This window comes from Marmota monax, unplaced genomic scaffold, assembly GCF_021218885.2.
Source record: "Marmota monax isolate L192 unplaced genomic scaffold, Marmota_monax_Labrador192_F-V1.1 WCK01_AAM20220418_F8-fsc00612, whole genome shotgun sequence".
In the NCBI taxonomy this organism is placed as follows: Eukaryota; Metazoa; Chordata; class Mammalia; order Rodentia; family Sciuridae; genus Marmota; species Marmota monax.
In genome coordinates, this window is record NW_026693501.1 from 1 (window position 1) to 26,101 (window position 26,101).

Below are 26,101 nucleotides of genomic sequence, written 5' to 3' on the forward strand. Positions count from 1 at the left end.
CAGTTCTATACTGAGGTCTCTACTCCCCTCCTGCAGTTGTCCTAAATAAAATTTGTTCTAGGGCTAGGGGTATAGCTTAGTGGTAGAACACTTGCCTAACATGTGCAACACATTGGTCTGATCCCTAGCATTGAAAAAAAAAAATCTTTACTGCTTTGTAAGGGTGAAGCAGACCAGTTACCCCCATCCAAAAGACCGTTGGCATAATTAAGCTTCTTTTCTTATCAGAAAAATTTTACAAAGGATGTCAGTAGGATATCAGCAAAAATTTCTGTGGTTTGTAGCTTCCTCTTTCTTATAAATGCCAGGTTTGCAGACAAGATTTGTGAAACCTCTGTCTAGCCTAAAAATGTGGGATAAACAGTAACTGTTATGTACCCACCCAGTGACATGTAACCACCCCACTGAGTATAAATCTAAAAGAATTTTCAGATTCAGGCTCCAAAGCTTTTTAGGCATTAGCCTCCTCTGGACTGCTGCAGCTAAAATAAACCTGATTTCTGGTGTCCAGCCACATCTGTCCTATATCAAGGGGACAGACAGATTTAGATGTAAGGTATGAGGGGACAAATAGATGAAGATGGTGGGAACACAAGGTTAAGAGAATAATTCTATAAAATGACTTCACTGTACTGATTCTGCACATGCTTTCTTTGCTAAAAAGCAATCTGCCTTCAGCCCTACCTGGCCTTGGGGGACAGGAAATTCACATTCCTTGCTTCTTTTGGCTATACCTTTTGTTTCTTAATCTATTCTTTAGGTTTGGACAGGAGAGTCTGTTTCTTACAGACATGACATCATAAATCAAGTTGGAGTAAACTATTATGAACTTAATAGTTTCATATACATTGTATAATATTTATCAAAACTACTGATAAAATGTCTTCACAAAGCAGATTCAAAACAGGACTTGATAAAAGCTACAAACTACAGCTAACATGGGAAACTTGGTGATTATTATTAACCAAGAAATGAATACCCTATTTCTTATCTGACTTATAGTTAGGAGGCCCTGCACAAACAAGAAGAAAAATAAATGACTTATGAATATTATAATAACAAAAATGCACAGGACATATTATTTATATTTAAGTCCAAAATAACGAACTTACAGATATTAAAGTTCAGGAAGGTTTCCAGATAGAAGGACCTAATTAAATACTTTTCAATAGCTTTCCTGTTGCAGAGGAATAGTCAATAAAACAATGAAGGGAAAAGTAAACCTAAAGGACTGAATCAATGGAAAAGAGTTTATCGCACAGGTTGGTAGATTCAGAGTATGATGGCCTGTGGACACGGCTCTAGCAAGGGTATTAATGCATTTGATGAGCATCCTACTCCTGGGCTTCAGGGAACCTGTGTGACAGGCTCTAACCTTAGCCCCGCCTCTAGGAATTTCCAGGGGTCTCCCTTGGCAACCAGATCCCATCTTAGACCCAACCTCTGGAATATTAAAAGTCACGCCCCTTGATCTGGTCTCACCTGAGTCCACTAGGCCGGCCCAGCCTGGTCCCTCCCCAGCCTCGTCCACGGTTCTGGTTCTCTTTTTACCTACAAACCCAGGGAAAATTAGCACGTTCAGTGCGCTGATGGACTGAGCGGGCGCTCCGCGCCACGCCCAGCTCCCGAAGCCCCGCCCCTGACGCAGAGCGTTTCTCAGAATGAGGAGGGGGGTAGCGGGCGGTAGAAGAGCGCGTCTGCGCATGCGCGAGGTAGCTCATTGTGTGCCTGTGGCCGCCATGACACTTTATGCTGCAGTCCGCATCTGAGATATATTCTTGCCTCAGTCCGCATCCTATCAGTCGGGGCCCGCGCCATCCAGGTATTGGCCGAGGGAGGCGGAAGGCTGGCTTCCTCTCCTCCGCCGCCGCATTTTATCAGTCCCGCCCCGCGCCATCCAGGTATGGGCCGCGGGAGGCGGAAGGCTGGCTTCCTGTCCTCCGCCGCTGCATCATATCAGTCCCACCCGGCGCCATCCATGTATGGGTCGCGGGAGGCGGAAGGCTGGCTTCCGCTCGTCCGCCGTCCCCGGGGCCCCCTTCAGGCGCTCGGCCCAGAGCCCCATCGGCTTCGCCGGCCCCGCGCTCGTCCCGGTGACCGCATCGGGGACTCCGCGCTGCGCCAGCTGCGGGCGCGTCTCCTGCAGGCCCCAACTGGAGAGCCCCGCGGCCTGTCCCTGCGGAGAGCAGAGGCCTCGCCTGTGTCGGGGTCCCGGGTCCGGAGCCTCGTGCGGGTCTGCTGGTCTGCACACACCCGGCGTGGGGTGAGCACAGCCCCGCTGCCCCTGGGCCTCGCGCACTGTCTAGCGCGGGTCTGAGAGTTTCCCCGGGGCCTGGGGCATTTTTGACACTTTGCATTCAGATACACAAGAGGGAGCTGATTTTAAAATACTGTTAACCCGCCTCCTGGGCAAGTGCATTTCATCCTTAATAAAGTGATACATTTTAGCCTGGCGCGGTGGTGTACGCCTGTAATCCCAGCTACTTGGGTCTGAGGTAGAACTTGATCCCAAGTTCAAGGGCAGCCTGAGCAATTTAGGCAGGCCCTATCTCTACACAAAAAATTAGAAGGACTGGGGGTGTACTTCAGTGGTAGAGTGCCCCTGGCTTCAATCCCTAGTACTGCAAAATGCAGGGAGAAAAAAAAAAAAAAAAAAAACCTCGGTCATTTGTTTTTAGATTCTTCAAATTTTGCACAGAAAATGTGCCGGTTTGAATTTTTTTTTTCTCCTAAATCTTTGTGTTTTCCTTTTTTTTTTTTTTTTGTTTCTAATTACTGTACTTGCCAGGACTCCCAGCTGAATGGAGATTAGCATATAATTTTCATTCTTGCCTTGTTCCTGATTTCAGAGAAAAATAATCAGTATTTCACTGTTAAATAGAATGTTTGCATTTTGTAACCTATAAAATCTTTTCCTTTCTAATGGCCTAAATTATTATTAGCAATGTACACTGAAATAGATTAGTCATTTCTTTGTGTCTAAGGGAATATGTCAAATAACCTTTCTATGAATACTGTGAATTTCATTAATCAGTGATTCAATTTTTGTTTATTTTATTCTTGTGGTGCTGGGATTGAATCCAAGGACTCAGCGCTAGTAAGGCACCGTACCACTGAGTCCCAGTGATTCAGTTTTATTCTTTTTTTCTTTTTTATTTTTTTAGTGATTCAGTTTTTAAGCATCCGTCATTCCTAGGATGAAATGAACTTAAATTATGATTTATACTTATTGTTCATTTCTCAACTGTTACCAATACTTTTGTATTATTTGTACTTTGTATGTGATCTGGCATATTTTTTAGATGTACGCTTCTGGTGTTGGAAGTAGGAAATTACATTCCCTCTGTACACTGGAATTATGAATTTCCTACTAATTTTGTGAAACTTTCTGTAAAACAATTTGCAACTTCTGTTTCCTTGTGCATGTTTTAAATATGATTCTTTTAATGACTGGATACAATGAAATTTTCTTCTTCCTCCTCCTCCTCCTCCTCTTCTACCACTACTATCACCATCCACCACCACCACCACCTCCACCACCTCTACTACTACTTCATTTTCCTCTTTCTCATCTCTTCTAGATTCTACCTCTTATAGTTCCTGTTACCTCCCAGTAGTCCATTCAGACTCTTAATCTATAAAATGGATTAATCCACCAATGAAATCAGACCCCTTATAATCCAATCGCTTCCCCCAAGCCCAAACTCTGAACACTACAGCACTGGAGACCAAGCCTTCAACACACGAGGCTTTGAAAGACATCCCAGATTCAAACCATAACAAATAGCTTGATTCTGTTTCTCAGAAATTAGGTTTTTTGGAGCCCATTGGGTGGGGTTGGGATGACAGCAGTGTTCAGGGCTTTGTAGTAATGCCTATTATGCTGTAAAATGGTAAACAAGTAAAAATGTTGGTCAAGGAGCCCCAAGAAGCCTAGTGTTTAAATAAATTAGTGGTTTCTTAGATATGAGTCAGGGAATATATATTCTTAGGGTTGAAGGCACCACTTGATACATTTTATGCTTTTTGTTTTGGGGAAATGGACAGCCAGATATTCTTAAAATGTGAGTTAATTTACTAATGAAATGTTACTATTAGCCTCTTTTGTATCATTGACAAGGATAAGAGTGTTGTTTTGTATCTCTAGGGGAGAAAGGATTGTTCCAGTTTCACACAAGTTCAGTTTGTATTTACTTGGGAGTCATGGTATGTGTTTTGAGTTGTCACTGGTAATTGATGTGCTACAATATCCAGGCTCATGAGTGTGGGAATTCTCTGGAGGGTTGGATTCCCATGTCAGCTTCTGTCTTACCTATAACTTCTCAGTGTCTTACTTTTCTTTATGAAGGTGACATGGAGGAAGAAAGAATAAGTGTTGGGTTACAGAAAAGTATGATGCAGGTAAGTAAAAGGTCTAATGCTCTAAAAGAATATTTCTATTTCATTTGATATCCTGCTGCTATTTTAGAGCACAGGTTAGCAATCTGCTTCTTCTTTTTTTTTTTTTTTTGATCACATGGTAAGTATTAGGTTTTTAAGGTCATAGAATTTCTATTACAAGGAAATTGTCATTTTTATACAAAAATATTCATAGAGGAACATAAAAAAATGTTTTATTGTATTGCAATAAAACTTTACTTACTTAAGTAGGTGATAGGCTAGAGTAAGTGCATGTGCCATAGTTTGGTGAGCCCAGGCCACAATACGATAAAACAGAGCCAGCTGTGGGCCTGACTTGAAAGATGTGCAGGCTCTTGGGCCTCTCAGGATTGTGAGGGGGGAAAAAAGGAAAAGTTCCCATTCACTCTCTGTGTTTTCATTCATTAAAACCTCATCAAGATTTAAACCTGAGTTTGATGTTGTGCTCAATGCCTTAATAGGAATAAAGTAGCAGGTGAAGTTATTCTTGAATAAGGAAGAATTTCTGAATAAGGAATAATATGATATTGTCCAATATGTGGTCTTGGTCTCATATCCTGGCATAGAGTTCCTAGAAGCCTTCAGATGTCTGGAATGATAAGAGTAGCTTTGTATGATGACTAGTGACCAGGACAGATAGCCTCAGGATGAGTGCTGGTCCAGAAGAACTAAGGTATGCTTGACTCTTCAGCCCTATCCCCTAACCTTGAAGTTGAGAGGTACTGAAGGTTAAATTGATTATTTAAATTGCTAATTTAAATCAGTCATGCTTTCTAGTAAAGCCTCTGTGAGAACCCAAAAAGAATCTTCTGTATAGCTGAATATATAGAGGTTCCTGGTACGAGGCACCCCAATAGGCATGGAAGTTCTGCAGCTTTTCCTACCCTGCTATGCCATATATATTTCTTTATCTGGATAGCTCTTTGTATTTATAACAAACCATAAGCACAAGGAAGTGTTTGCTGAGATTCTGTAAGCCATCCCAGCATATTACCCAACTGAGGGAGGGTACAGTGTGGACCCTGAGATGTAGCCATTTGGTCAGAAGTATAAATGACAATGTACTAGTTGTTATGTTGTTTGAAGTATGGGGAAGTTTTGTGGGACTGAGCCCTCAACCTGTGGGATGAAGCTGTCCATGTAGATAGTGTAAGAATGTTATTGAATAACAGGAAACCTAGCTAGTGTCTGTTGGAGAACTGCTTGATGTGTGTGGAAAATTACCCACATATCTAATATCCAGTGTTCTGTGCAGGTTCAAAGGAAAATAACTTTGATTTTTTCTTTTCTTATTTCATTACCATCAACTGCAAAGAGACTAATGTAGTATTTTAGAAGTATTTTGGCTTTTAGACAGGATTTGTTCAGTCATTAAGTATGTGTGTGTAGAATGGGAAAGAGATCTGCTGACGGAGTCCTGCCATAGACTTGGGGAGTCCACAGAATCTTCTGAACCTCCCCTGAATTGATTCTCAGGTCCCCAGTGCTGTCAGCCTCACCCATCATCTCACACACACTGGAGGAATTGTACCTTTCTGAACTGAATTTGTGGCATCTTTTAGGACTCGGTGACCTTTGAGGATGTGGCTGTGGACTTTACCCAGCAGGAGTGGGCTTTGCTGGATCTTGCTCAGAGGAGCCTCTACAGAGATGTGATGCTGGAAACCTTCCAGAACCTGGTCTCACTAGGTAAGACTGGCAATATTGGTTCATGTAGTGGTTTCGAAAACAGTTTTATCTACTAGTTGACCTTGTTCCAGGATCTGTGCTGAGGAGTGGGAGTACTTGGTAAATAAGACAAACGTGGTCACTGACCACAGGGTGCTTACGATCTGGAGGCTTCTTCATGAAAATGAACATGGGCATATTAAACTTGTTTTTTCTTTTTGTTTTGTGGTTGAAAGTCTTGAGGCTTATTAAGTATTGAATGTGTGGGGATTGAGGGGCTTCTCTGGGGCACAGGGAGAGTTTGTGATTTGAGACCTTTGAAGATTCTACTGCTGTGAATGCCCTTTACCCAGAGACTACCAGGAGCACACCTGGAAGTTAAACAAGCGGGGTTTATTTTGCAGTCATGGGAGAACATACCCATGGGGAGTCGAGGGGCATCTTAGTAAGAGGCTGTTAGAAAGTACCTATTAGAGAATTTGTGCTTTTTGGATGATTTAGAGATGAGTCTATGGGGTAGATTATATTGGTTTCTTAGGCTCTCTATGAACAAGTACCATAAACTGTTGGGTAAAAAGATAGAAATTTTTATTCTTTCATATTTCTGGCATCTGGGAGTGTGAAACCAGGTGTCAGCACAGCTATATTCTTTCTAAAGGCTCTAAGGAAAAAGTCCCTCCCTGTCTCTTTCTAGCTTCTGGTGGTTGCTGGCAGTCCTTTTTGTTTATAGATGTATCACTCCAGTCTCTGCCTCCACCATTACCTTCCCTGTGTACCTGTTTCTAATCTCTGTCCATATAGGGACATCAGTCATTGGATTTAGGGTCCATATTAATCCAGAATAACCTCATCTTAATTTTACTATATTGACAAAGACCTTGTTTCCATATAAGGCAACATTCTGAGTATGGGTGAACATTTTCAAAATAGGCTTTAAAAAAATGTTTGTGTATGTACATTTGTACATATGCACATATTTATGTATGTATGTGTGTATTTATGTGGTACTGAAAATTTAACCTAGGGGCTCTCTACCATTCAGCTAAATCCCCAGCTCTTTTTTATTTTGAGAAAAGGCCTTGCTAAGTTGCCCAAGTTGGCTTCAAATTTGGGATCTTCTGCCTCAGCCTCCTGAATAGCTGGAGTTATAGGTGTGCACCACCATGCCCCAGAGTAACAGGCTTTAATTTTTAGAGCATTTTCAGTTTCAACGCAAAATTAAATGGAAGGTAGAGAGATTTCTAACAACTACTATCCTCACAACACAGACAGCCTTTTTCACTATGAACATCTTCCACCAGAATGGTCCATGTTTAGTTTACAAATGATGAATGTACATTGACACATCTTCATCATTCACTAGAGTCCATAGCCTATATTAAGGTTCATTTGTGGTGTTGTACATTGTATGGCTTTGGGCAAATGTACAATGACGTGTACCATCATAGTAATATATAGAGTAGTTTTATTCCCCTAAAAATTTTCTGTGCTCTCACTTTTTAATCCCTTACTCTCTCTCAACCCTTTGGCAGCCATTGGTCTTCATATCATCTGTATATTTTTTATCTTTTGTGGAATGTCATAAAGTTGGAATTTATATCGTGTGTAGCTTGTTCAGATGGCCTATTTCACTCGGTAATGTGCATTTAAGTTTCGTTCATGTCTTTTTATGATTTTTCTTTTACTGTTGAATAACATTATGTAGTATAGATGTGCCATAGTTTATTTATCATCCCGTTTACTAAAGGGCATCTTGGATGCTTTCAGGTTTTGACAAGTATGAATTATGCTCTCATAAACATGTGTAGCCTTTTGTGTGCAGTTTTGACTCCTTGGATGAATACCAAGGGACACAATTTAATTGCTGGATCATATGGTAAGAAGAGGTTTTTTTTTTAATATTTATTTTTTAGATGGACACAATATCTTTATTTATTTTTATGTGGTGCTGAGTATTGAACCCAGCGCCTCACATGTGCTAGGTGAGCGCTAGCCCCAGCCCTATGGTAAGCGTATTTTTAATTTTATGAGAAACCACCAGATTGTCTTCATAAGTAGCTGTACCATTTTGCATTCCCATCAAGAATGAATAAGAGTTCCAGTTTCTCTACATTTTTGCCAATATTTGGCATTGTCAATTTTCTGGATTTTGACTGTTCAAAAAGGCGTGTAGAGGTGTGTCACTGTTTTGTTTTTCCTGGGTGATTTTAGGATGTGGAGCATACTTTTACTTTTTTACTTGCCATTTGTCTGTATTTGTTTAAGTGTTTGTTTAGGTCTTTGGCTATATTTTTATGGTATTTTTTTTGTTCTCTTATTATTGATCTTTAAGATTTCTTTGTATAATGCAGCAAAAGAAATGATTAAGTGCAAAGAGATAGCCTTCAGGATGAGAGAAAATCTTTTCCACCTACTCCTCTGACAGGGGATTAACATCCAGAATATACAAGGAACAAAAATATTCAACAGCAGAACAAAACAAACAAACAAACAAAAAACCCAAAGCAAACAAAAACCAAATAACCCAGTCAAGAAATGGGCAAAAGGGACTAAACAGATTTTTTAAAAGAAGAACTGTGGGCTGGGATTGTGGTTCAGCAGTAGAGAGCTCACCTAGCACGTGCGAGGCCCTGGTTTCGATCCTCAGCATCACATAAAAATAAAGAAATAAAATAAATATATTAAAAAAAAAGATTATTTGTTAAAAAAAAAAGAAGAGGAAATGCAAATTGTTGATTGATTGTATTTCTTCTTCTGTGAAGTGTCTATTCAGTTCCTTAGCCCATTTATTGATTGGGTTATTTATTTTTTTGGTGTCAAGTTTTTTGAGTTCTTTATATATTGTAGAGATTAATGCTTTATTGGAGTTGCATGTGGTAAAGATTTTCTCCCAATCTCTAGGCTCTCTCTTCATGTTATTAATTGTTTCCTTTGAGAGAAGAAGCTTTTAAATTTGAATCGATCCCATTTATTGATTATTTTGACTTTGCTTCTTGCATTTTAGGAGTCTTGTTAAGGAAGTTAGATTCTAATCCAATCTGGTGAATATTGGGGCCTACTTTTTTCTTCTATTAGGCATAGGGTCTCTGTTCTAGTGCCTAAGTTTTTTATGTACTTTGAGTTGATTTTTTGCACAGGGTGAGAGATAGAGGTTTAATTTCATTTTGCTACATATGGATTTCCAGTTTTTGCCGTACCATTTGTTGAATAGGCTATCTTTTCTCCAGTGATTGTTTTTGGCATTCTTGTCTAGTAGGAGATAACTGTATTTATGTGGGTTTGTCTCTGTGTCCTCTATTCTGTATCATTGGTTGATACAAGTCTATTTTGGTGCCAATACCCTGCTGTTTTTTGTTACTATAGCTGTGTAGTATAGTTTAAGATCTGGTATTGTGATGCCACCTGCTTCACTTTTCTTGCTAGTGATTGCTTTAGCTATTCTGGGTCTCTTATTTTTCCAAATAAATTTCATGATTGTTTTTTCTATTTTTATGAAGAATGTCATTGGGATTTTAATAGGAATTACATTGAATCTGAATAATGCTTTTGGTAGTAAGGCCATTTTGACAATATTAATTCTGCCTGTCTAGGAGCATGGAAGATCTTTTCATCTGCTGAAATTTTCTTCAATTTCTTTCTTTAGTGTTCTATGGTTTTCATGGTAGATGTCTTTTGTTAGATTGATTCCCAGTTTTTTTTTTTTTTTTTTTTTGGGGGGGGGGCTATTGTGAATAGGTTAGTTTTCCTAATTTCTCTTTCAGTGTATTCATTGATGATGTATAGGAATATGTGTGACTTATGGGTGTTGATTTTATATCCTGCTGCTTTGCTGAATTCACTTATTCTAGATTTTTTTCTAGTAAATTTCTTTGATCTTCTAGATATAGAATCATGCCATCAACAAATAGTGATAGTTCTTCTTTATCTATTTGTATTTCTTTAATTTCTTTCTTTTATCTAATTGGTCTGGCTAGAGTTTCAAGGATGATATTGAATAGAAGTGGTGAAAGAGGACATCCTTGTCTTGCTCCAGTTTTTAGTGGGAATGCTTTCAGTTTTTCTCCATTTAGAATGATGCTGGCCTTGGGTTTAGCATATATAGCTTTTACAATGTTGACATATGTTCGTACTATCTCTAGTTTTTCTAGTGTTTTGAGCATGAAAGTGTGCTGTATTTTGTCAAATGCTTTTTCTGCATCTATTGAGATGATCATATGATTCTTGTTTTTAAGTATATTAATATAATGAATTACATTTATTGATTTCTGTATATGGAACAAACCTTGCATCTCTCGGATGAATCCCACTTGATCGTGGTGCACTATCTTTTGAATATGTTTTTGTATGTGATTTGCCAGAATTTTATTGAGAACTTTTGCATCTATGTTCATCAGGGATATTGGTCTGAAGTTTTCTTTCCTTGATGTGTCTTTGTCTGGTTTTGGTATCAGGGTGATATTGGGTTCATAGAATGAGTTTGGAAGGGTTCCCTCCTTATCTATTTCATGGAATACTTTGAAGAGTATTAGTATTTATTCTTGTTTGAAAGTCTTGTTGAACTCAGCTGAGAGTCCATCTGGTCTGGGCTTTTCTTGGTTAGTAGGCTTTTGATGGTGTTTTCTATTTTATTACTTGAAAATTGATCTATTTAAAGCATGTATGGACTCATCATTCAGTTTGGGTAGGTCACATATCGTTAGAAGTTTGTTGATATCTTTAATATCTTCTATTTTATTAGAGTATACATTTTCAAAATAGTTTGTAATTATCTTCTGTATTTCAGATGTGTCCATTGTGATATTTCCTTCTTCATCTTGTATATTAGTAATTTGGAGTTTTCTCTTAGCATGGCCAGGGGTTTACCTATTTTATTTATTTTTTTCAAAGAACCAACTTTATGTTTTCTCAGTTTTTCCAATTGTTTCAATTTCATTAATTTCAGCTCTGATTTTAATTATTTCCTGTCTTCTACTGCTTTTGGTGTTGCTTCGTTTTTCTTTTCCTAGGGCTTTGAGATGTAGTGTTAGGTGATTTATTTGTTGACTTTTCATTCTTTTAATGCATGCACTCCATGCAATAAACTTTCCTCTGAGTACTGTCTTCATAGTGTTGCAGAGATTTTGATATGATTATCAGTGTTCTCATTTACCTCTAAGAATTTTTTATTTCATTCTTGATTTCTTCTACTATACATCATCATTCAATTGTGTATTATTTCGTCTCCATTTGTTACTTCTATTTTTATCTTATTGTTGATTTCTAATTTCATTCCATGTGGTCTCATAGAGTGCAAGATATTATCTCTGTTTTTTTTTTTTTTTTGGTATTTACTAATATTTGCTTTGTGGCATAAGCTATAGTCTGTTTTAGAGAAGGAGCCATATGCTGCTGAGAAGAAAGTATATTAGCTCCTTGATGGATGAAATATTCTATATATGTCTGTTAAGTCTAAATTATTGATTGTATTATTTAGTTCTATAGTTTCCTTATTTAGTTTTTGTTTTGGAAGATCTGTCCCACAGTGAGAGAGGTATGTTAAGGTCACCCAGTATTACTGTATTGTGGTCTATTTGACTCTTGAAATTGAGAAGCATTTGTTTGATGTACATAGATGCTCCATTGTTTGGGGCATGAATATTTGTAATTGTTATATCCTTCTTATATATACTTTCCTTAAGAGGTATGAAATGTCCTCTTAAGGGAAGTATATATAATCTCTTCTGATTAACTTTGGTTTGAAGTCTACTTATCTGAGATGAGAATGGAAACCTCTGCTTGTTTATACAATCCATTTGAGTGATAAGGTTTTCCCCATCCTTTTACCTTCAGCCTGTGGATGTCTTTGCTCATGAGGCGAGTCTCTTGAAGACAGCATATTGTTGGGTCTTGCTTTTTAATAAAATCTGCCAGTCTATGTCTTTTGATAGATGAGTTTAGGCCATTAACATTCGAGGTTATTATTGTGATCTGATTTTGTATTCCCTATCATTTTGATTTTTTTCTGGTTTTTGATTTGTCTTAGATTCTCATTTGGTTGAGTAATTTTTAGTGTAGATCCTCCCTTTGCTGGTTTTCACTTTTTTTTTTTTCCCCACTTCATCCTCATGGAATATTTTGTTGAGAATGCGCTGTAATATAGACTTACCAATTGTGAATTCTTTTAATTTTTGTTTATTATGGAATGTGTTAATTTCATATTCAAATCTGAAACTTAATTTTGTTGGATATAAAATTATTGGTTGGCATCCATTTTCTTTCAGAGCTTGAAATATATTATTCCAGGACCTCCTAGCTTTGAGGTTCTGGGCTGAAAAATCAGTTGAGATCTGAATTGGTTTACCTCTATATGTAATTTGATTTTTTTCTCTCATGCCTTTAAGATTTTATCTTTATTCTCTGTGTTAGTCATTCTAGCATAATGTGTCTTGGTGTGGGTCTGCTGTAATTTTGTACATTTGGGGGTCCTACAAGCCTCTTGTATTTGATTTTTCCATTCTATTCTTTAGATTGGGCAATTGTTTATTATTATACCATTTAAAAATTATGCATTCCTTTGGTTTGTATCTCTGCTCCTTCGTCTATCCAATAACTCTTAAATCTGGTCTTTTCATGTTATCCCATAATTCTTGGATGTTCTGTTCATGGTTTCTTACCATCTTCTCTTCATGGGCAACTCTACTTTTAAGATTATATATTTTTTCTTCATTGTCTGAGGTTCTGTCTTCCAAGTGATCTACTCTGTTGGTGATGCTTTTTATTGAATTTATAATTTGGTTTACTGATTCCTTCATTTTAAGGATTTCTGTTTTTTTTTTTAATGATCTCTAACTCTTTATCGAAATAGTCCTTCACTTCCTGTATGTTCTTTGATTTCACTCCTCATACTGCCCTTTATTTCACATATCAGTTTAACTATATGCAATCTGAACTCCTTCTTGGACATTTTTTCTACTGTGTTATCAGCAGCTTCTGTTGTTGAAGCATCTTGGTTTGTTTGGGGCTCTTTATTTCCTTGTTTTTTTCATGTTGTTAGTGTGTTTTCCCATCTAGAAGTATGGATCTAAGGCAGCATAAAATCTACCCTGTAGACTTATAGTGTCTAGGTGTCTGAAGGTTTCCAGAGCCTCACCTTTAATGGTGAGACCAATATCAATATTACTCAGCATATAATATGTAGCCTTAAACCTAATAGCTCCCACTAAGGCAACTACTGCTTTCTGGCATTAAACCAAAATGATGAATTTAATAACTATCTATAGTATAAACAGAAATTTTGTTAAAATGGTTTACAATTTCAAAGGGTGGATGAGAGAACAGAGTAGTGTAGTATGTAATATTTGTGAGGGAGGAAGAGAGAAGCTAGAAGTAAAAATTCACAAGAAGAGTGGAAGAGGAGCCAACAGAGATTGGCTGTTGATTAGAGAGAAGTTGGAAAGGATATAGCATAAAAAGCATCCTGTTCCAAATATGGTAGAGAGATTAGTGAATCAAAAAATAAAATAAATCTTGCTGGAAAGTAGAACTGTCTCTGTCAGTGTTCAACAGTTTCTCAGCTCTGACTCTGACGTCTCTCGGGATCAACAAACCCAGATCAGCCCTTGCAAACCTAGTCTCTAGCCTACAAACCTGGATTTCAAATACCTCAGGCTCTGCCATTTGTAGTCCCAAGATCTCAATGCTGCTCCTACTTGCAGAGAGACCACTAGGAATACACTCGTGCAAATGAGCAACAGCAAGAGATGCAGCAGCAATACCCAGGCCACTAGCACTCTCAGCAGGAAGACCCCAGGGTCCTCCACACCCACAGGTACCCCAACACTGGACCTGCAGGTCCTGATTGGAGTCCCCAGACAGAGGGCCTTGTGGTGGTAAACCTGCTGGCACCCAGGTCCCAGGCCCTGGCTGGTATCCCAAAATGGGTGCAGCCACATGCAACCAAACCTGGAATCTCCCCTGCAGCAGTCCTCTAGGCTGTGGTAGCAGCAGCAGTGGCGGCTGCATTGGCAGTTACAACTGCAGCTGTGGGGGCAACGTCACCAGGTGATCTCCAGGGGTCAGCAGCAGTGTGGGCTTCAGTTGCATCCACAGTTTTTTCTGTGTCAGCAGCACCCAGAAAGAACACCTCCAGGTGATCTCAGTCTAGCAGTAGGGAAATCAGAGGCAACAGCAATGGCGGTAGTGGTGCAGGTGGCGGTTGAGTAACAGGAGACTTCCGGTTCAGTGGCAGCAACCATGGAGGTAGCATCAGAATCGAATCAGGGGTAACCAGGCAGTTTCCAGAAAAGAGACCTCTGGGCACAGCATTGGCTTCTGCAGCAGCCCAGAAAGAAGACCTCCAGGTGACCTCAGGCTGGCAGCACTAGAATCAGAGGCAGCAGCATTTGACACATGGGTTTTTATTCTATCATAAAGAAGAATGAAATTATGGCATTTGCTGGTAAATGGATGGAAATGGAAAATATCATATTAAGTGAAATAACCCATATTCAGAAAGCCAAGCGTCCAATGTTTTCTCTTATGTGTGGAAGCTTCAGCAAAATAAGAGGGAAACAGGCAGAGGGAGCCCATGAAAATCAAAAGGGTAGGATAGGTAGGGGGCAGATGGGAAGGAAGCAGGAAGAGGGAAAGAGGGGACTACAAAGTGCACCTGGCCAAATCGTGCTGTGCACATATAGGAATATACCACAGTGACTTTCACTATTGTGTGTATCTATAAAGCAGGAATTAAAACAATAGGTAAATAGATGGAAGACCAGTAGAGGAGAAGAAGGGGAGAGGGGAAGGGAGGAGGGAAAGGAAAGAAGTACTGGGAATTGAAATGGAGCACATTAATTCCATGCATGTATGGTTGTGTCAAAATGAATTGCAATATTATGTATGTCATAATACACTAATAAAAATATGTAAAAAAAAAAAAAAAAAAAAGAAAAGCATTCTGGGCTGGGGTTGTTGCTCAGTGGTAGAACGCTCGCTTCACACGTGTGAGGCCCTGATTCGATCTCCAGAACCACATTAAAAATAAATAAACATAAAAAGGTATTGTGTGCAACTAAGAAATAATTTTTTTTTAAAAGTATTCTTTGTGTAAAGAACTGGAAAATAGTTTCTTATCAGATATATCTCTGTGAAACATCCTCTTACCAGAGAAAGTTCTTGCAAATGTCTTCTTTTAGGCATAGCTTATCTTTTCTTTCTCTAGATATTATGTTTCACAGAGCAGGAATTTTAATTTTAATGGGGTGTATTGTATCAATCTCTTTCTCATCAATCATACCTTTGATATAGTATCAAAAAAGTCATAGCCAAATCCAAAGTCATGTAGATTTTCTCCTTCTGTCTTGTACAATTTATCTAGTTTTACGTTTTACATTTAGATCTATGATCCATTTTAAATTAATGTTTGTGAAGGGCATAGATTCATTGTTTTATGTGGGTATGTCCAGTGTTCTAACAGCATTTGTGGAAAAGGCTATCTTTTCTCTATTGTGTTGCTGTCAATTCTTTGTCAAAGGTCAGTTGACTACATAGTTCTTGGTTGGTCTGTAGGGATTTGATACTAGTATCTTCCCAGAGACCTACATCTGTGGATGGTCAAAATCTCTTAATTAAAATTCCCTGGTATACAGCCTAAGCTCTCATATACTTTACATCATCTCTTGATTATGTTTAGTGCCTGACAAAATGTAAGTGCTATGTAATTGAAACTGGAGTTTGAAATGAAACCAGATTCTCCACTCTGCTGGTCTGTAGGTCCGCATAAGTTACATGCCTCTGTGGCTAAGAGAGCCCATTTTAGTATTGCAACTAATCACAGCAGGGAAATGCCTGTCTGGTCAGCTCCATGGGTCAGAGTGACTCTTCTTCAGTATTACTGAGCAGTGTGTTGTAGCTCTCAATGGCAGAGCTCAGCAGCTGGCTGCCATTTTTTTTTCCAGGTTCGTATTCACAAATTTGAAGACAAATCCATAGACAACAGAAGGCAAGAGTGAAGGTGTAGTATTTCTATAACTGAAAAGAAAAGAAGCAGAACTCTCAGGGGCTGAGAGGGGAACCTGAGAGTAGGTTTCCACTTAAGTGTACTAGTCTAGGGACTTAAATAGCTACTGGATGAGGCATTCATCAATATCTGTGCTAATCAGGTCTTGGAAAGATACTAAGGGTGTTGGTCAGTATCTATGCTAATCATGTCTCGAAAAAGTGCCAATACTATTGGTCAACACCTATGCTAAACAAGTATTGGAAAAGTGCCAAGGCTCTTGGTTTGGTCTATGACATTCTGATTAGTTAGGCCTTGAGTCTTTAGTCTTCACTCAGGTCGGCTCTACCTCCTTTTTCCTGCCACCTGGGACAAAGAAGTTGGCTGTAATATTTGGAATGTTTTCTATAGGTTAGTTTTGTGAAATAGCCTCTTCATTTAAAGTCTTTGTCTCTCTCTCTCTCTCTTTTTTTTTTTTTTTTTTTTGGTATGGGGGAGTGCATTTTCTTAATTGTCTTTCTGTTTTACTATCTATCCTATCTTATTCATAATTACTTTTGTACTGTATTGATTTGGACATAAGCACAAAAAATACATGTTTAATACAGATGTAATTTTTTCCTATTGTATGTTCTATCCATGGTTGTTGAATTCACAGATATAGAGGACCAACTTACATAGATCTGTATCTGTGCTCTCTACTCTGTTTCATTGATATAATTGGACATGACTTTTGGTGAAACCATGTTCAACCTGGTAAAATAAAGGTACTGTGTCCAACAATAACTAAAAGAATATTAAAAGTAAATAAAAAATATTCTGGCTGTGTCAGATCAGCTTATAATAATATTGAGGTTCCACTGTGAATTTAGGTCAATCTTCCATTTTTTTTTTTTTTTAATAATTTTTTAGACCTTTATTTTATTTATTTTTATGTGGTGCTGAGGATCAATCTCAGCACCTTGCACATGCTAGGCAGGTGCTCTACCACTGAACTACAATCCCAGCCCAGATCAATGTTTTTTCTTTGTCTTTCTGTGCTGGGAATTGAACACCTAGGGCACTTTACCAAGAGCTACATCCCCAATCCTTTAAAATTTTGTTTTTCTTTGCTGTGAAACAGGATCTTGCTAAATTGCTGAGGTTGGCCTTGACTTCATGATCCTCCAGCCTCCCAATCCCACCCTGGGATTATAGGCTTGTGTCACCATGTCTGATTCAGATCAGTTCTTCACATTAGAGGCTGCCTTTCCCCCACATCTCCGCTTTTTCTTTTATCTTCTCTATTTTTCTTCTCTTTCTTCTTTCCTCTCCCTCCTTCCTTTGCCTTTTTTTTTTCTTCAATGGATTTGACATTTTGTTTCAGTTAAACTCATCCTTCTCTATATTTAGAGTATCAGAAGACCAAAGTTTGACCCAATCTTATGGAAAGATATTTGTGATTCTTCATTGCTTTCCCTCATGATATTCCTTTCCTCATGTGCAGGGTACCCACTACTCACACCCAACCTGATCTCCCAGTGGGAACAAGAGGAGGAACTGCAGACAGTAAAGACAGAACTTATCCAGGGCATCTGTACGGAGCAGCACCAGGAAGGCAAGAATCCCTGGGAGAAACTGGCCTGGGAGGAGAAAAAAATAAAATAGAAATAAAGCAAAAGTTTGTTTTGTCTGAGGAGGCTCATTATCCACAGATGTCTCAGAGGACTATTTTGACTGTTTATCTGTCCTCTCATACTTTCCTTGTTCTTGGCAAAGATCTCCATATTTGCTTTTTTAAAGTTTGTTTTTGGTATGTGTATTTGATCCTTTCTGTTTTCCTCTCCTACTAATTGTTAAAAAATTATTAATCAAAATTTTTAATATATTTTCTATACTAATATGAAATATCAAGTTAACAGAAAAATTTTAACATAAACTTTCTTTTTTTTTAATTATTTATTTATTTGTTCTACATTGTTATACATGATAGCAGAATGCATTTTGATTCATATGAAGCCCAATTTTTTATGTCTCTGGTCTCAATAATTTCTACTGGTCATGTTACCATCACTTTCATTCTTCATAGAACTATTTTTTTTATTTTTCAGCACTGGGGAACTCAGGAGTGCTTTACTACTGAGCTATATCCCATACCCTTTTTAATTTTGAGACTGGGTCTAAGTTGTTGAGGCTGTGCTTGAACTTGTGATCCTCCTACCTCAGCCTCCCAAGTAGCTGGGATTACAAGCATGTGTACTATGGTAATGTTACCATACTATGGTTTCATGGAAATATTTTTTAGTGAACTGTTTTACTTTTCACCCTTGTGCCTATTAATAATGAAGTCCTGAAACAGCTGCACTGCTCAAAGTTTTTTGCTCATAGGTAACTTTATTTTGTTTTATTTTTTTGTTTCAGGTTTTGAGTCTCTACTTAATACTAAGGAATTAGTTGCTCTTCAAGATAACAATGGAGAAAAAATATCCAATGACCAGAAAATAGTGAGATTCAAAAGAAATGGTTCCTGCTCATCTATTTCACATGATAACCAGGACTTCCATGGTGTGGATGATTGGAACAAAAGCCATGAGAAAGGTTTAAGGTGAGTGCCCTTCATATAAGAGAAGGTAGTGCATCAGGAAACAATTTTGAGATTTAAGAAATATATTTTGGGGCTGGGATTGTGGCTCAGTGGCAGACAGAGTGCTTGCCTCCCACTTGTGAGGACTGGGTTCGATCCTCAGCATCACAAAAAAATGAATAAACGAAATAAAGATATTGCATGCTTTTATAACTAAAAAATATTTCTTAAAAAGAAACATATTTTCTACATAAACCTAGGTCAAAAATTATGCTTTCATAAGAATGAAATCATGGCATTTGCCAGTAAATGGATGAAGCTGGTGCAAAGAACAAAAGGCAAAGTGTTTTCTCTGATAGGTGGATGCTAATTTACAATAGGGGGGAATTGAGAAGAATAGAGGTACTTTGGATTAGACAGAGGGGAGTGAGGGGAAGGGAGGGGGTGTGGGAATAATAGTAGTATTAATTGGACATTATTATCCCATGTGCATATATGATTACATGACCAGTGTAACTCAACATCCTATATAACCAGAAGAATGAGAAATTATACTCCATTAATGTATGATGTATGAAAATGCATTCCAGTATCATGTATAACTAATGGAATACATGCAAATAAAAAATAAATTTAAAAAAAGAAATAAAGATTCAAATTCAAAATAAAAAAAAATTGTACTTTCACAAAGAATTTTGTCTAGATAGTTTTTCCTACAAATGATACTGAGATATTGAAGGTTTGACACATAGATTGGTTTGACAGATTTATCAGAAAAATCATACAAGTCAAAAGCTCAGTGACAATGTTGGCTGTGGAAGAGCCTTCTTGAGAACTTTTAGCTTATAAATTGATGGGGCAGAAAGCATACGTATTTACTGAAAATGGTAAATTTTTTTTACTAATAATCTGTCTTTTATTTTTAAAAGTCATGTGGTAGAAAACATCTGTGAATACAATGAAGAAAATCAATGTGGACAAATTTCAAATCTTATGCTCCAGAGAACTACTGAAGTCAAATCCTTTGAATGCTATGAGTGTGGAAAGTCCTTCCTGTTTCATTCATCACTTAAGAATCACAGCAGATCTCATGCTGGAAACAAACCCTATCAGTGTAAGGAATGTGGGAAAGCCTTCCATTTTCTTGGTGGTTTTAAGAAGCATATGAAAACTCCTACTGAAGAAAAACCATATGAATGTAAGGAATGTATAAAGGCCTTCAGTTGTTCCTCCCTGTTCAGAGCACATATGAAAATTCATAGTGAAAAGGCAAAGTATGAATGTAAGGAATGTGGGAAAACCTTCAGTAGTTCTTTCCACCTCACAGAACACAAAAGAATTCACAGTGGAGATAAGCCCTATGAATGTGAGGAATGTGGGAAGGCCTTTAGTTGTTCCTCATCACTCTCCAAACACAAAAGAATTCATAGTGGATATAAGCCATATGAATGTAAGGAATGTGGGAAGGCCTTTAGCTGTTCCTCTCATCTTATAAGACATATAAGAATTCACACAGGAGAGAAACCTTATGAATGTAAAGAGTGTGGGAAGGCCTTCAGTGAATCCTCAAATCTCAATGTACATTTGAGGACACACACCAGAGAGGAACCATATAAATGTAAGGAATGTGGGAAGGCCTTCAGTTGTCCCTCATCTTTTAAAGCACATGTGAGAGATCACAATGGTAAGGTGCAATATGAATGTAAGGAGTGTGGGAAGGCCTTTAGTCGTTCCTCATCCCTCACTGAACACCTAAGAACTCACAGTGGAGAAAAGCCTTATATGTGTGAGGAATGTGGGAAAGCCTTCATTAGTTCTTCCTATCTTACAGTACATAGAAGAACTCACACTGGAGAGAAACCTTATGAATGTAAGGAATGTGGGAAAGCCTTCATAAGTTCTTCCTATCTTACAGTACATAGAAGAACTCACACTGGAGAGAAACCTTATAAATGTAAAAAATGTGGGAAAGCCTTTATTTGTTTCTCAGCTCTTAATATCCACATGAGAACCCACACTGAGGGAAAACCCTATGAATGTAAGGAATGTGGGAAGGCATTTCGACATCCTTCATACCTTACTATACATGCAAGAATGCACACAGGAGAAAAACCCTTTGAATGTCTGGAGTGTGGAAGAGCTTTCAGTTCTCCCTCATCCTTTGGGAGACATGTGAGAAGCCATACTGGAGAGAAACATATGAATGTAAGGAATGTGGGAAAGCCTTTATTTGTCCAGCCTACTTTCAAAGACGTGAAAATTCACACAGGGGACAATATATAAATGTAAGGAGTAAGGGAATCTCTGCAAGACTTTTTCTGAACTAATGAAATTTGTGAAGTCTCATTTTGTGAAGTTTCATACTGTAGAGACTCTATAAATGTGAGAAAGTAGGAGATTATCACTCATTCTTTTGAAGAGTTGAGGACAACTTAGAGAAACCCTGTGTTTGTAAGCTATATGGTAAAGCCATTTGATTTTGAACATAACTTGTGCTGCAGTCTGGCTGGGCTGTGCAAAGTAGCGGGGGGGGGGGGGCACAAGCAACTTGTGACGTTTGAAACAGCGGGAGCCTCTTTATTCAGAACAGCACAGGTGTATATACCCAACTAAATACACACAGCTTATCTCAATTAACATCTAATTACAGCAATCAGTCATTAAGGAATCCTCATCATCTTAATAATTAGACACAGCTTAACTCAATTAACATCATCTAGATACAGCAGTCAGTCATTAAGGAATCCTCATCATCTTAATAGCTCGCTGGTGTTACTTGTCAAACCACTCCTGCCAAAGTGCCAGGCGCCTACTTGACTTGGCTGTGGCTCTCAACACTTGTAGAAGAAAATTCAAAATTTGAGCTAGAAGAGAAGATCAGTGCCTCATTAAAGTGGACTTCTAGAGGGTCATTGATTTCCAATGTTTTCTAATAGGAAGATTTAAGGTTATATGTTTCCCTTGTCAGCTTTTATGACATACTTTTGAGTATGAGATGAGTTTCTTTAGCTGAGATGTAAATGTTATTTCCATTACAAAATCTTTTGGACTCTTGGGAGGTTGTGTGTGTACGTGTGTGTATGCTTCTCCTCTGAGACAGGGTCTGGCTATGTTGTCCAGGCCTGTAACTCCTGGACTTCTGCCTTAGCCTCCTAAGTTTGGGAGTGCAGGCATATATCATTGAGTCTGGCTCAAGTGCATTTTTTTTTTTTTTTAATTGTTGTTTTAGTTTAAACTCACAGCATGGGAACCTTCTTCTTCTTTGTCTTTGTCTTTGCCTTCGCCTTCTTCTTCTTCTTCTTCATCTTTGCCTTCGTCGTCGTCTTCTTCGTCTGGATACTGAAAGTTGCCTACCCAATAATTCCCCCCTTCCCTTTAAACTAAGAGTACCAACTGTTTTGGGGAATACCAGTGTTTACTATCAAAAGCTTTTCATGTGTAATAAAAAGTTTTAGTAGAAATTAATTAGTACAAAGGCCTTGAAAGATTATAGTCTCCTCTGATTGCTGTTTTGTGTTTTATTCTTTATGTTTGTTCATGACTGGAATCTTTGTTAATTTAATTTTTTCAAGTTGTTGATGGGTCTTTATTTTATTTATTTATATGTGGTGCTGATAATCGAACCCAGTGTCTCATGCACGCTAGGTAAGCACTTGACTACTGAGCTACAACCCCAGCCCTCATGGCTGGAATTTTGATCTAATGTTTTAAGTTAATAAAGTGTGTTATATTAATTTGGATATAGCTGAGGACTACATTTCCCTTAATCACTTCTAATCCTAGGTGATAGTTTTCTAAAATAACTTTGCAATAAGTTTGAAAGGCTTTAGGGAAGGAGCTACAATTGCCTGCTTATTAGAACCACAATATAGGTAGACAGATGAGTAGGGACCTTGTTGGCCCCAGTTTTCAGCTCATTTTTCTGAGTATTGAACGCACTGATCCATACTTGCTCAAAACTGAATGTTAAGTGCTTGACATCAGTCTCCTCAGGGTCTGCACCTCCTCTAATGTCTCCATTAACTGCTGTATCCTGGCCAAACACAACTTAGATTTCTCTGGCAAGCTCTGGTGTTGCAATTTTGGCATTTTTCCTTCTCATTGCACGTCCTCTGGCACTTTCACTGCCCTGTTAGAGTTGACCAGTTTGCGGAAGGATTGTCATCATGCTCACAGTCCAGTCCCATCCTTCACTCTGCTTATGGGATTGGTGTCTCTACAAGCCTACCATGGTCCCAAAAGTGAGTAGAGCTGTGATTAATGAAGTTATCCTGACTGTAATTGAGGCAAGCCTCAGATAGGCGTCATCCTATTTTGGTAGAGGAGGCTTTATATTTGATACCTTCAGACAGGGAAGATTTTACTACCTTTATGTGAGAAGAGGAATGCTATGAGCTGTTTCAGGTACATTTTGCTACCTCCTCCCCTTTTTTAAAACATTGTATTTTAAGGAGTGGTGTTGTGGCTCAGTGGTAGAGCATTTGCCTAGCATGTATGAGGCACTGTGTTTGATTCTCAGCATGGCATATAAATAAATGAATAAAATAAAGGTCTATTAACAACTAAAAATATTTTAGAAAATTATATTTTATCTCTTAAAAGCATAACTATACCATTTCCCTTAATCACTTTTTACTGTTTATCAAGGTATACATACAATAATGTGCAAGCTGTGTACAGCTTGATGTAATTTCACATAGATGTACACATCCTGGTGGACACATTTCCAGGATTCCAGGAAGTTTTCTCAATAATCACTCCACAGAGGAAATTGGATTTTGACTCTTATTATGCTTGATTTGGTGTGCTTTTTCTCACTTTTCAAATAAATGTTAAAACTACAACATGTACTGTTACATGTTTGGCTTCTTTTACTCAACATAATGTCTGGTTTGTCAGTTGGTTGCTCTTATTTCTCTTGGTATAAGCTATATGTGGGGAATGCAATTACTGAATGATAGGGTAGACTTGAATTGTAGTTTTGGTAGATACTTTAGATTTTCAAAAATGTTGGTTCCACCAGTAAGTCCCCAACAGTGCATGTGAGTGTTGGCTATTCTGCATAGTGGGCCCACGCTTTCTAACTTTAGCTCTTCAGCAGAGTGTGTGGTGATATCTGTTTTTTGTTGTTGTTGAAATATGCATTTTCCTGATATTGAGTACTTTTTGGTGTGCTTATTGGTTATTTGGATATCTTTATTAGGCTACCTTTTGAAGCGTTTCACCCATTTTTATTTTCTTTTTTCTTTTGAAGTGTTTCCTTGCTGCTAAAAAGTCCTTGGCTATAACTAAGCTTCAATCTGGATCCTGAGGCTAAAAGATGTGCATTTGTCTGTCTCCATGTCTTGGCTGTGCATCCTTTTGCATTGTCTTTTCTTCCAGCTGGGATGTTTTCTTCACAGTAGGCTTCAGAAGTTCTGTGCTGCTTTCTTCCCAAGATAATGCTTCAGGGAGAAGAGTGACATCTTTTTTGAACAGTTCAAATATAATTATCAAAATGGAATCTGAGGAGGGGAGGGGGGGATAGTAGAGGATAGGAAAAGCAACAGAATACAACAGACACTAGTATGGCAGTATGTAAAAACGTGGATGTGTAACCGATGTGATTCTGCAATCTGTATATGGGGTAAAAATGGGAGTTTATAACCCACTTGAATCAAATATATGAAATATGATATGTCAAGAGCTATGTAATGTTTTGAACAACTAATAATAAAAAAATGAAAAAAAAAATGGAATCTGATTAATGGCTTATTTGTCCACCATGGCCAGGGGAATGTTAATACTCTGATTTGTTTAGGACCAGCTCCCAGTTTCTCATTGAGAAACTGAGGTTAGAATTTGTACCCCTAAATCATAGAGCCCTGGCAGTTATGATGCACATGGAGAGGAGAGAGAGGCAGCTGTGAGCAGGTGGGGGCTCAACATAGGGTCAATATTGTACCTTATGCTGACTTCGGGAAATACAAAGTCTAGGAACTTACCTAGTGTTTGTTCCTAGAAATCGTTTTAGAATGTCAGATGCCATATGTCTTTTAATTGCTAAAAATTGCTCTCAGTCTTTACAGAACATAAAAATAAGTAGAGATCTGAGTGTTCTTTATGAAGTATTTGCCTAGACCAAGATAATGAATATATTTTATGTTTTCTTCTAGACCCTTCATTGTTTGACTTCTTGTATTTAGGTTGGTGATCCATTTCAAGTATTTTTGTTTGTTTGTTTGTTTGATAGGGTGTGAGGTGGGATTCAGGTGTATGTGTACAGATTTATCCACTAGATCATGTTTTCCCTCTGCTTAGGTAGGCAATCTATGTCTTTTGGTTTGTTTGTCTTTTCTTGCAGCAGCACCATACTATCTTAATTTGTATTGCTTTGTAGTATTTTTGGAAATCTAGTAATAAATTCTAATTTTAGAATTTATTAATTTTTATAAAAATATTCAGGGTCTATTTTATAGAATAACCTAAGGAAAATTGACATCTTTACAGAATTGCATCTTTCAATTGATGAACATGATGCAACAATCCATTTACCTAGGTTGTCTTTAACTTTTCTGAAGGCATTTTGTAGTTTAATTGTAGAGGTCTTGAATGCCTTTGTTTAATTTATTTCTAGATACGTGGTGTGTTTTGCTTGGTAAATTTTTTTATTTTTAATTTTTGAATTAGTACATACCTTTACAATATCTTTTTCTTACATCAGCTTTATAGCTAGTGAGATAAATTTAACTCACTCAAATAATTCTCACCTGGTTTCTAAAACTTCTATTTATTTTTGTTGTCTTATTTAATGAATAGAGGTCATGAAAAATGAATATCTTTTCCTTGTTCCTGTATGAAAGAGTAGTCAACATCTCACCATTAAATATAATGCTACTTGTAAATTTTCATAGATAACTTTTATCAAATTAAGGGAATTCTGTTTTGTTCCTGGATTGTCAAATGTTTTTAAAAATCACAAATTGATATTGGATTATATCCAGTGCCTTTTCTGCATGTATCAGGGTCTTTAAAAAAATCCTTAATTCTGTTAACAAAATGAACTATACATTCTTTGATTTTCGGATGGTAAAACAACATGTATTACTGGAATAAATTAAATTTGTACATTTTGGTCTATTAGCCTTTTCATTTTGCTAGGTTCAACATGCTACTTTAAAAAATCATGTCTGTATTTATATTGGTGTTTGTTTTATGATTTATCAAAATATATATATGATTTTTTTTTCTTGGTTCTTGTTTTTGGTACTGGGGATTGAACCCAGGGAAACTCTACCACTGAGGCACATATCCAGCCCTTTTTATTTTGAGATGGGTCTTGGCTGATCAGGCTGGCCTTAAACTTTGAACTTACAATTCTTTCTCAGGCTCCCAATTTGCTGGAATTACAGGTGTGTGCCCCTGTGCCTGGCTTGCCCCTCTTCCCCCCCCCCCACCGCTTTTTCTTTATTTTATTCTTCTTTAACCTCCTGTTG

General features: G+C 37.8%; 1 protein-coding gene across 1 annotated transcript; it reads left to right on the top strand.

Moving 5' to 3' along the window:
• The first annotated feature begins 1,711 nt into the window (after nt 1–1,711).
• Nucleotides 1,712–25,735, top strand: LOC124102158 (zinc finger protein 699-like). Its single transcript, XM_058583646.1, is given in 7 exon segments — nt 1,712–1,901; nt 4,349–4,401; nt 5,982–6,108; nt 17,550–17,660; nt 18,464–18,647; nt 19,556–20,820; nt 20,823–25,735. Coding segments are annotated over 6 exon segments (1,866 nt in total). The 5' UTR covers nt 1,712–1,901; nt 4,349–4,353; the 3' UTR covers nt 20,954–25,735.
• Nucleotides 25,736–26,101: the final 366 nt, after the last annotated feature.